At 40.5% G+C, this 12,500-nt stretch overlaps 1 protein-coding gene across 1 annotated transcript in view; it reads right to left on the reverse strand.

Moving 5' to 3' along the window:
- The window catches only part of raly (RALY heterogeneous nuclear ribonucleoprotein), a 37,311-nt gene that overhangs the window by 12,888 nt on the left and 11,923 nt on the right, over positions 1–12,500 (reverse strand). Inside the window, 2 exon segments of the mRNA XM_078283618.1 lie at positions 8,318–8,365; positions 11,590–11,662. Of these exon segments, the coding sequence (XP_078139744.1) occupies positions 8,318–8,365; positions 11,590–11,662 (121 nt within the window).

Here is a 12,500-nt window from a genome sequence, read left to right on the forward strand (position 1 = left end):
GATATTAATTTGTTTACTTATCGTTTATGAAGCGGTTTCTTGTGTCCGAGGACAAAACCAGGACACACAGACAGGGCAACAATTTTAAGGGTATTCAAACTCTGGCACAACACCGGGTCTATAGGTTTTAGAAGTCAACGTAAATCATATCCATAAATGTTACTAAATGATGTGCCATCTACTCCTTTATCTGTAATACTTTTGTCGGGACAGAAGATAAACTTTGAGGTCATTTTTCCTCGGTTTCTCAGTTTCTAACAGTTACTGCTGTTAGAAGGGGAGTATAAAGGGTTAATCTATATTTGCATTATCTATATTTGCATCCATTCTCAATAATCCGTTCACGTGAGTTGTCTGACTGAACTTAAGTTATGGGTGCGTCATGCATCACCCGGAATAGGATGGTAGGTTTAGTTTCAATATTTTAATTGGTCTCCTCCCTTGGCTTCAGTCTGGAAACTGAACTCCTGCCACAATAAAAAGGTTTCTTCATATATTCATTAATAGGCACAGAGCTGATAACAGATAACAAACTAGAGCAATCGAACCCAGAGAAAAAAAAGGAAGGCAAATACAACCAATTATCATTCATTCATTGGTTTCTATCAGGAAATCAGGAATCAGGATTTTTAGTGCAGTAAATAAAGAGATCATATATATACTGATTTTCTATGTCTTTATTTTGTACAGATACATCGTCTGTGTCTGCGTCTGTGTGTTGCTTGGCAACCATTCTGCTAAATGTCGCTGAAGAACTACATTGCTTGGCGGAAGAATGATTATTTGTTATCAATAAATTATTGCATTTTTTGTTGCTGTGTGTTTATTTTCTGGAACCTTGCCAGGTATATGTAGTAACTGTTTTATCCGCTCCCCGTCGTGCCTAACAACGCCCCTTAGCTGTACTAAAATCACTGTAAACCACGACCTCCTGGGGCTTATTGCTTTAATTTACACACAAATGAACCGGAATCGTAAAAAGAACGGACCGGTCCAGTCTGGCTCCGGTCAGGATCAAAAACACATCTGGCAGACACTGGCCTTCATGCGACAGATCACCTACAGCACAGACAGGCTGAGTCTGTAGGATAGCAACTTGAAGAAGGCAATTTCCCATAATGAGGCCGTGCAACCTTCTCTTCATCTTCAGTCCTTCACGCCGCTTGGCTGTATCTGACCGTGTGTTTGACTGTAATGGCATCACTCAGAGGGCAAACTCCAACTCATTAGATCTCAGTAAGGAGGAGAAGCAGAAGGCGAGCCACATCTGGAGGAGCAGCATAATCCATGCAGGCGCAGATTCCCATTCTCCATAGACAGCAGATTGAAAAAGACGCCACGATAAATAATCATCTGGACTAAAAACCGCGAGGCTGCTCTGTGTTCTCGTCTTTATGAGAACAAATAGTTGTGTTGGATTCAAAAGACTGCGGATCATTAGCGTGGAAATTCAGTTCTTGATGTGCTAGCGAGGAATTTACAGCCTTCTGTCAATGAAACTTCAACTATTGTGGATTTAAACCAATATTTAACTTTAAGACATTTCTCTCTCCAGCGATTCAAAAGCTTGAAATCCTTTGCAATAAAAAGAGATTTAAAGCGCGATTTTAAGTAATAATTCACTGTAGAGAGTTTTTATGTTTCTGTCCAAATAAGGAAAAGCTCAAAATTGCAGGTTAACCGTTAAAAAACTATTTTCATTCGATACACATTATGATAACAGTGACGGTCGGAGTCCCATCATGTGAGTCCGGCCGCCAAGTGGTCGCCAAAGATGACGGCTTCAACCGTAATTATACCGAAGTATCACAATTAATTTGACAATGATATATTGATGTTACATGTTACACTTTTTCATTTTAAAAAGCTCTTATTTCTGCTCAAATGGTTAGAGACGCTCACATGACTGAAAGGTCACAGGTTTGATCCTCGGACATCCATTGTGTCCAGATGGCCCGGTGCTTTATCTTCTGTCGTTATCTTGAATTATGTGAACATTGCGTTTCTCCACCACTAATTGGATTACGTGACAATAGCACTAATTGGACACACCAACACAAGTAACACAACTTTGGTTAAGGTAAGAGTAAGGTTTTGGCCATAGTTAAATAAATTACTTTCGCTAAAAATGTAAACTTCACTCATAGGCACGACTCCGGTCATCAGAGTTGAAGGCAAATGTAAATACCAAAGTTTCTTTTTTTTGCTTGTGTCCTCAATAACCAGCCTAAAAAAGGACCCAGCGCTCTGGGTCCCGAGGAGCAGGACTGAGATCCACTGGGTTAAAGTACCTGGCCGTCCGGACACTTTGGCAGTAGCGAGGATCAAACCTCTGACCTGTCAGCGTTGTGACCGTCTGTGACCATCTGAGCAGAGAAAAGACCTTATGAAGCTCTTGGAGTGTAAATCTGCCATTAACTACCTGGTGGGATAGAAAACCAGCTGTATTACCAGGCTGATTATCAAATCCAAGAATGCCAAATCAATGCTTGTGTCCTTGTGGAGAAAGTTCTTCCCAAGTCGTCTTGGACAGAACAAACTTCTCATGAAAGTGAACAGAGAAGCTTCCTGACAGTTTGAGATGGACTGTGTCTTCACATCATGCGTGTCATTAATGAAGACACACAGCTGTTCATTTTCCCAGCTGTTTCTGACTCTGTACTGTAGACGACAGCGCTGCTTCATGTGTCGTGTTCGCAATGAATCTCGGGGCTTTCCATTCGTTCTCGCTCTCATCCTCAGCTGGCAAGTAAACTTCTGGGATCTTTATCCATCCTCCATCCTCCGTCCTCGCGTTCTTGTTTTGGTGCTTCGGCGGTTAGATATTATGTAAATTGCATCACAGAGGACATAAGAACGCACTAGAATCGCACAAGCATATCAAGAAAGAGCCCAGGATTGAAAACCACTGATTTAACCCTTCTACCTAAAGTTGTCCATGTACCTCAAATGGATATAGATGCATATAAGAAACAAATATTTCATCACAGTGTGTAATATGGTGATTTAATCGCATAGTTTGAACTGACCTCTGCCTGTACGCTCTGCACTCCACTGTACAGCTTCTGTTTCACCATGTCTGTCAGCCAGCAACTGTTTTCATTTTAAAAATGTTGTCTGTGTCTTCAATAACCAGCCCAAACAACGTCTATAATCTCCAGATTTACACACTTTAATAAACTCTTTTTTCTGCTCAGATGATGTCAGCCCTGCTGGTTTTGATGTCCAGAAGAAAAGAATGAAGAGAAGAGAAAGATAATAATTCTCCCCCTGAAATATCAATGCACAACTGTAACCGCCTGCCAGGGAGAGGCGGAGAGGATGAAGGGGCAGAGAAAAGAAAGAAAGAAAGAAAGAAAGAAGGAAAGAAGGAAAGAAAGAAAGAAAAAAGAGGGGTAGAGAGAAGTAGGAAGGGGGAAGGCGAAAGAAAAAGAAAATTAATGCGGGCAGGGACAGGAGAGAGAAAAAGAAAGGAAGGAAGGAAGAAAGAGAGAAAATAAAGAAATTGAGAAAGAAAGGAACAAAGGAATGATGAAAGGAAAGACGAGAAAATTGCCAAAACTGAAAAAAAAAAAAAAAAAAACAGACCAGCCAGCCAGAGTGCGGAAAGACAGCAGCACAGCAGATGAGCTGAATGTCTGGTTATCGCAGCATTAGTCATACACCATTTTATAAATACACTGTACATTTATGGGATAAAAAAACTCGGCTTGGAGCCGGTGTTGCTTAAGTGCCAGCAGGGGGGAGGGAGGGGGGGGGGGGGGGTCTGACCGCCGGATCATAGGGACGGGTGTAAATCAGCGCTGAGGTCTGCCGCCCAGCTGGTCAGCATGTTTCAACATCTGTTAATACAGATGTCATGCTGGGAAAACTCAGTGGGGTTTCCCTGACTCTGACACAGGGGCTGACTTTGGGCACGGATGGATTGACAGATGGATAGAGACGAGGGAAGCCGGCTTGTAGACAGAAGGTCGCCGGATCGAAATCCACAGACAGTTTATTTCCATCCTGCTCAGCACTACTACCATCTGAAGACATGCTGCAACCTGATGCATGTACACAGTGATGTCCCGCTGTCTGACGTCTGGGCTAAAATGAAGCTCCATTGGGTTTAAAAGTGAAAGTTTAAACTATGTTTTCTGGGGTAAATGACAAAACTAAAGCATTATCTTGTACTTCTTTGGTGCTGTGCAGCTGTTTATGCATTCTCTAATGTATCTACTGCTTGGTCTAAAACTTGACTTTACTTAGCCCAAAAAAGATCCTGGGCTACACTACCAGTCAAAAGTTTGGACCCACCTGATTGAATGTTCTATGTTCTTCATCTTCTTATCTTATGGCCTTTCTAAAGGCTGATGCCTAAATGCTTGAAATTAGTTTCTTAGACAAATATAAATAGTGAAGTTGATCCTATGTATGAATTTCTTTCCAAAGCCTTTTGCCTTTCCATCAAGGCAAAGAGCGGCTACTTTAAAGAATCTAAAATATAAGATAGTTTTGATTTGTTTAACACTGTTTTGGTCGCTGCATAATTCCATTTGTGTTATTTCATAGTTTTGATGTCTTTACAGTTATTCTAAAATGTGGAAAATAGTGAAAATATAGAAAAATGTGGTGTGTCCAAACTTTTGACTGGTAGAGTATATGGGAGCTAAAGCAGAGACACAACGTTGACGCCTATAGTGCTCAGTGGGATAATGCTCTTTTGGTATATATGTACGCTCAGTGGCTTCTTTTTCAGGTAGCTACCTAGCCAGCAGCAGGCAGGACTAGCTAGGTGTACCGAAAAACTTTTGCCATCAGCACAGCATCGATTCTTCAACGCCCGAATTCAACAAGGTGCCGAAGCGTTCCACACGGATTTTGGGGCATTTTTACTCCACGGCATCACTCAGTTCCTGCAGGAGTTTTTGGAGTCACATTCATGCTGCGAACGTCCCGATCCACATCAACCCAAAGGTCTCTACTGGGTTCAGATCTGGAGACTGGACTAAATTCACTGTCATGTTCCTGGAAGCATCTCGAGTCGATGCGTGCTTTGCGACATGGTGTGTTATCCTGCTGGAAGTTTCCATTTGACAAAGGGTAGACGACCTGTGACCTGTGTCAGCAACAATATTTAGGTTCACTATGGTGTTCAAATGATGCACCATTGGTACTATGGGGCCTAATGTGAGCCAAGAAAACATTCGCACATCATTCCGCCATTCTACCTGTACTGTTGGCATCAGGCAGGACGGATCTATGGATTCCTGCTCTTTACGCCAAATTCCCACCCTACTATCAGCATGTTGCAACCGAAACCAGGATTTATTGGACCAGGCAACGTTTTTCCACTCTTCAATCATCCAGTTTTGGTGATTATGTGTCGACTTTAGCTTGATTTTCTTGTTCTTAGCTAACAGGGATGGAACCCCGGCTTTCTGCTTCTGTAGTCCGTTTGCGTCCAGGTTGGACGAACTGTGTGTTCTCAGATGGCCGTCTGCACGCCACTGTTTGCATTTTCACCCTCAGGATGTTTTTGTTCATCACTCCATTGTTGGTTAACTTTGTACACTGTAATGCACAAAAATCCTCGGCGGTCGGCCATTTCTGAGATTTTGGAACTGGTGCATCTGGCATCAACGATCCAATCATATCACGTTCGAAGTGGCTCAAATCAGCATCTTTCCCATTCTAACTTTTAGTCAAACAGTATCTGAACATCTCAACCCTCTGCACATGCTTTATATTAATGCTTCATTTAGCAAGTCCTAACCTGATACCCAAATGCCCAGGTGGTGGCAGCAAGGGATCCTAATGGTTAAAGGGAAAGCCACAGGTTCCATCCACAGGACAGCCAGTGTGTCCAACAACACCGAGTCTTGTCAAAATGTCCTGGAGCAAGACACTGAACTCTTTGTCTGCTCACTCCTTATGAGTCCATCTGAATAAGAGCATCAGCAAAATAGCTATAATGCAAATGTAAAATACAGAGAATTGACAGCCACAACCACTCCTCCTCTCCCAACAACAGAGAGAAACCACAGTTTCCCTTTTATTTTTTTTTCATGCATTAAGCTCTTCTATTTTAAAACAGACAAAGCTTAATGCGTTGTGACAGGAGTCAAAAGAGGTTTTGGGAGAGTTGCTTTTCTCCCACAATCATGACCATGTTGTCGTTTTTGAAACACGAACCCCCTGCACCATGAAAGCTTCAGAACTCTTGCATGTCATTCCATCAGATGATCCTGGACTGTGTGTTTTTTTCTGAGGTAAATGCAGAGATCACTCTTTCATCTGGGATCGCCAGAGATTCATCAGAGTTGGCCATGTCTACTTTCTGTTCTGTTCACGCACGCTTTTTAAGATCCCACTGTCACGTGTAGTTTGTAAAATGACTAAAGTGGGTGTTTTAATGGGTTACAAGGCCTCTAAAAATCATCCGACACATAAATGATCGGGTCAAAACTTTCGATTCAGGTAAGGAAAGTTATTTTTTTGAACCTGACAGCAGCGATGGGTTTCACCTGGTCCCTTCACAGCGGTAATAGTTTCCACACCATGGCACCACTGTAGAGGTCGATGGACATGGATTCAATTTGAGCAGATGTTCCCCAGATTGGATTCATCAGGAGGCGATTAGAGAGAAAACTCTATCCTAAAACATCAAATGTACTATTCCTATAATCTCAGACAGTTCAGTCTTGATAGATAGATAGATAGATAGATAGATAGATAGATAGATAGATAGATAATAATCCCCAGGTTGAAATTGGGCAGATTGCTGAGATTTAGGACTAATGAAACTGATAGTTTGATTACATTTGTCCAATAATTGTCCCCCTCATGATGAAGCGGGGTTAATTCTGCCTGTCCGTCCATCAAACATGACATCTCCCGTGTTCGTTAGTTCCGCTTGAGTAATTTGATTGGATAAGAGGCATTCCATTAGCGCTGATATACAGTCTAACAGCACTGGGACGTTTTACTATATGTATCACTCCGCTTTACAGCCGTTAATAGACACACTTCATGTGTTGTAGTGGAATCCTGGGTAACACTTTCTTTTCCGGGGCCACAATTCCCTAATAATTTCCTAGAAAGGAACTGTTAATTTCTTAGGAAGTTTCCTGGAAAGCAGCATGAAGTGAAGCAGCAGCTCTATAGAAACTGTCAGCAGTCTGGAGAGTCGATAAGATACTGAACATTTCTAAAAGAATTTCCTGGAAAGAACTGCAAAACTATTTAGTATAATAGGCAATAAGAGGTCTTGGCCTACTATACATAATTTCATGGTTCTGTCTTGGAAGCAACAGAAGAAATTGGAGGAACTTACCAATTACCATTCAACTCTTTCTCTATTTTCCCTTTAATTAGAACATCATTTCATGGTTCTTTCCAGGAAACGTCCTAAGAAACTAACAGTTCTAGGACATTTTTAGGAAATTGTGGACCCAGAAAATAAAGCGTTACTGAGGGAAATGTTTTTGTTGGTGGAGATGAATAAAAGGCAAAAATCACAATCTGGTGTTTCAAATGACCATAACTTGATAAATAGCTTTGTTTCTAGAACTGTTGTATAAAAGCAACAGTTGTGATATTGTTTAAATATGCGGTTTGATTTTGACCAAATTTGGAGGGACGATGCGTCTTTGCACTGTGATCCACCTTTTAAAAATAATACACTGATTGGTTTATGATTGAAGGTCCAAATTTTTAACTCAAACGTCATATCTCAGAAACAGCTGGTCCGATTTTGACAAAACTTGGATGGATGATGCGTTTCGGCGCTGTGCCAGGTGTTTAAAATTAAAAAATTCAAACTCTGAAATTCCATAACTGCTGCAACACCAGTCTGATTTTGACAAAAACTTCAAGGGATGATGCATCTTGCTACTGATTTGCTCAAGCCTGAATCATCTGTGGGGAACGACATGTTTACTTGTTTATCACATCAGCATCGGCATCAGGCGTTGTTCCACTTCATCCCCAGAGATTTAGAGGATTTAAGTGACTTTGGAGGTTTTAGTGGCAAATCAAATTGCATGCAGGGGCTTTTCTGCAGCTTAGGGTTTAGTGAATTGTCGCTCTTTTCTGAGTTAAAAACAGTAAAATCACAAGACGACATTTTCTTTTTGTGAACATGATTAACCTTCAGATCTGATGATTCAAATCCTGATGCAGCTCCGCCGACAGTAAATGGGAGAGGAATGTTGCAAATGCTATGACAGAAACCCAAGGAACTATTTATCCATCCATCCATCCATCCATCCATCCATCCATCCATCCATCCATCTATCCATAGATCCACCTGTCCATCCCTCCACCCTCTTACCTGTCATAGAAGTCTTCTCTGTAGTAGTCGTAGTCAAACTCGTAGCCACTGGCAGAAAAAAACACACAGTACAACGTAGTCACTGTAGAAACAAATGTGATGCAATGCTGTTTCTACACACGGCCGCATGCACCGCATTTAAAACAACACATGGAAACACTTTTTGGGTTTATTTGCTGATGAAAAGTGTAAAAAAGAGAGAACTACAAACTCTGTGTGTGAGACAAAGAAACCACAGGACATTTATAAAAGCAGAGACAAAACAGGAAAAAAATACATGAAGAAGACAAGGCAAAAGATAGAGGATAGAAAAGGTGACAGAAGCCAAAATGGCATAAAAACTCAGCATGGAGGAGAATGGGACACATTTTACTTTTGAGGCACTTAGCAGATGCAAAGTGACTTTTAATTACACAGCTAGCGCAAAAGTAGAATGAGCTTAAAATCCTAGATTCACAAAATTACAAGCAGCCGACAGTAAGAGTGACAGTAAGAGAAGTGCTAGAAAAACAACAAAAAAAAGAGAAAAGACAGAGGTTTTTTTTTTTTGACAGACAGAAAAAATGCATAAATCAGAAATATGGGAAATAAAATAACATGAAATAAATGTAAATAGGCCTGATGCAGGGATAATGACGTGATGGTGGTGAGAGGGAGGATGAGTGATGAAGACCTTGTGGAAATATCGCCTAAAGACCTTGTAGATGAGGAAGATCCAGTCACCAAAATGACCCGTTTCCACAGGAATGTGCAGATATCACAGATTTATGAAACCAAATCTGTTTCCCATGCAGTGGTTTGGAGCGCTCTGTGGGACACTTTTGTCCTTTTTTCCAATTTTTTTTAATTTAAATTCTTTTATTCTCAACGTTATTGTCTTTCCTGCAGAATCTATTCTACTCAGAGTGGAAAGAACCAGCATGTGGCATGTGGGACACTAAAACTCTCCATTGAAACCAATACTGACATTATCTGAAACAGTATTTAGACCACAGGACACTAAAACTCTCCACTGAAACCACAATACTAATTAATTTTCTGCAACAATGTAATATGACTAGTTTATGCTATTCCACTCCTGTTTATTCTGCTCAAATTTAATGTATTGTAATGGAATGTTCTATATTACATTGTACTCTGTATTTTTCTATTCTCTTCTATTCTCTTTTAATCTGTTCTATTGTATCTCATTACTATTCTAAATCATTATCACTTCAAACTGAAGAAAAATCTGTTTTACTTTGAACTTAAATCCATCTTTATGGAGAAGGTTGACTGTAATAATCGAGTTGCTTCACACTCATTTCTAAACTCATCACAAATCCAAACATGCAAACTGTTTGAAGCGGTCAAGACTGGAAGCAACTAATTACATTTACTCATGTTACTGTAATTAAGCAGCTTTTTTGTGTACTTTTTAAAATTAGTAAGAGAACAGAACAGAACAGATTGTGTCTCTTTCCATCAGCAACAGAAACCGGATCAACTGTAAACTGGCAAACTGTGGATCCATTCACAGTGAGAAGAGGAATCTGACTTTACTTTGTTTCTGCACTTTATTTTGTCATTTTTAATGTTTCCAGTTAAAATAATCCAGTTTGAACTCTGTCCTCTCTCCTGTTAGAATCACATGGAAAAGATCACAGCTAACAATGTTCTCTGTTCTAAAGAGGAACTCAGGAACTTTTACTCTGAGGACATTTTAAATCAGACACTTTTTACCTTTACTCAAGTAGATTTTTACAGCAGTACTTTTACTTCTAGTTAAGTGAAATATCAGCAAAGAAACAGTACTCTGTCCATCCCTGGTGAGTTTAGCTGCTGCCTCTGTACTGAGAGAGCAGGCAGGACAGGAGCAGCAGAGGGAAACAGCTCAGCTCCTGTCTGTTTCCTCCTGGGGAATCGTCCTGTTCCCTCCGTACCAAGGAGATATAATAAAATTATATAACTTCTCTTTAATATAACTTCTTAAAGGTTCTGCCAGATACTGTGATACTGATTCTCTGGCACTAACCACAATCTTTAAAGTAAAAGAGTAAAGGAAGCTTATCTCATAACTCAGAGTCAGTAATTAGGAGACTGGTTTCATTTTGATTGGAGCAAAAAAAACTCTCATCATGGAGGAGGGGTCGATCAACATTTGTTCCTTTTGTATGAAAAAGGAGAGAGTATCCACTAGTGTTCGAGCCTCATGGGTTTTTCAAGGCCAGTACTGATATTTTTGTACTGAAGCTGCTGATAGTTGATATTTTGTGCCTTTGGGTCTTTAAATTTGACCGATTTCATGGCAAAAAATTATTCAGTATTCAGTGTTTCCCCTGGATTTTTTTCTTGTCAGGGTGGAAAAGCCTGTGAAACAACATTTAGGACATCAGGGACACTAAAACTCTCCACTGAAACCCAGAATAAAGAAATTATTTTGGGGTTTGCAGGGAGACCCACAACTATTCAATGGTAGAGAAACTAGTATTTAGTAGTAGAATCCTAATAATCTAGGACAGATTGCTACCTTTAAATAAAGAATTAATTTAAAACAAGAAAGGAAAACATTATTGAAAAAAAAAAACGAGTAACAAATGAATAAAATGTGCAAATAAAAAAATGTCATGTCGGGTTTTCCCAGCCTGTTTTTAAATATCTGTGATCAGGGAGGAACCTCCATCATATCAGAGGTGAACGACATGACTGATATCTGATATTTAATAAAAGCCCAATATTGTCCCGAGATATCAGTTTAACCCGGGTATTAACTGATAAATCAATCACTCAAACAATCAATCTGTCACCAGGAGCATTTCACGTATATCTCCGAATCAACCATAGCTGCTCTTGGAGGACTGGAACTGGACTGGAACCGGACTGGAACTGGACTGGAAAGAAAGGGGGGAAATATTCTAACCACAAGTGTTCTCCTAAACCTCCAGGCCCTGACCACTCAGGTGGGTTTTGAAACGTTAGAAAGCCTTTAATCGGCGAGGGAGGAGACATTAAAACACCAACAGATGTTTGGTGTTTTTAACGCCTCGGTTCGCTCTAATTAAAGTCTTTTCACTCTCAATCCCACACGAGTGCCTGGACTTTGATCTTTATACTACAAGAACATATTAGCACATATTTGCGGTCATATATTCCTGTTCTTACTTCCCAGTGGCCTCCTGGTTGTTTCGGGGATTCCTGAAAGGCTCCTAGTGTGTTTTCCTCTTAGAAATGTGACCGATTGATTGTTTGAATGATTCGCTGATCGATCGGTCAGTCAGTCAGTCGGTGTGTACCTGTAGAGGGAAGCTGCTGATCGCTTCAGGCCTTTGGGTCTGTTTGGCTTCGGCTCTCCTGCCATGTTGATATCTGAGAGGAGAGAAGAGCAGACTTTGACTTCTGATGTTCTTTAATGTTCTTTGATGTTCTTACATTAAAACAGAAGAACTAATTAATTAAAACAGAACTGACTAAAACTCAAAAACTCACCCACACACACTCTACCTGTAACGAAAGACCTGAATATACCAAAATCTACAGCAACACAACTGACAACACAACTGACAACTGACACTTAAATAGAATCAGACCCTCCACTCCCATATTCTCCCATATAAAGTTTTATTATCATTATATTGCATTCTGCAGCCCTTAAACCTTTATTAATGTGACAATATGATTTCAGAGAAAAAATAATACATGTACAATATATGAGAAAAGAAGAGAGAGGATTAAAGAGAAGCCTCTCTGTCAGTGCAGCTTGTTGTGTGTTAACCTGTACGTTCCACTAGAGGGAGCTGCTGAGCCACGCTGCAATATAGACTGCCACCATGGGCCTTACTGCAGGGACAGGCAGGCAGTCAACCAGTCAGTCAGCCAGTCAGTCAGTCAGTCAGTTAACCAATCAGTACTTCAGTCAACATGTCAGTCAGTTAACCAGTCAACCACTCAGTCAACCAATCAGTACTTCAGTCAGTGGCCAGCTATTAAGTCAGTCAACAAGTCAGTCAGTCAGTCAGCAAATCAGCCCTTCAATCAGTGGTCAGTTATTAAGTCAGTCAACCAGTCAGTCAATCAGTGTCCATCATGCCCAGCCATTTTCCCTGGATAAATCAAGGCTTAAAAGAAAGGGAGCAGTGTGTTGCGACTGACAAGATAATAAACATTGTTACACAGCTTTGTTGAATACTCAGTTCTGATTGGCCAG

Source organism: Centroberyx gerrardi, chromosome 5 (assembly GCF_048128805.1).
Source record: "Centroberyx gerrardi isolate f3 chromosome 5, fCenGer3.hap1.cur.20231027, whole genome shotgun sequence".
In the NCBI taxonomy this organism is placed as follows: Eukaryota; Metazoa; Chordata; class Actinopteri; order Beryciformes; family Berycidae; genus Centroberyx; species Centroberyx gerrardi.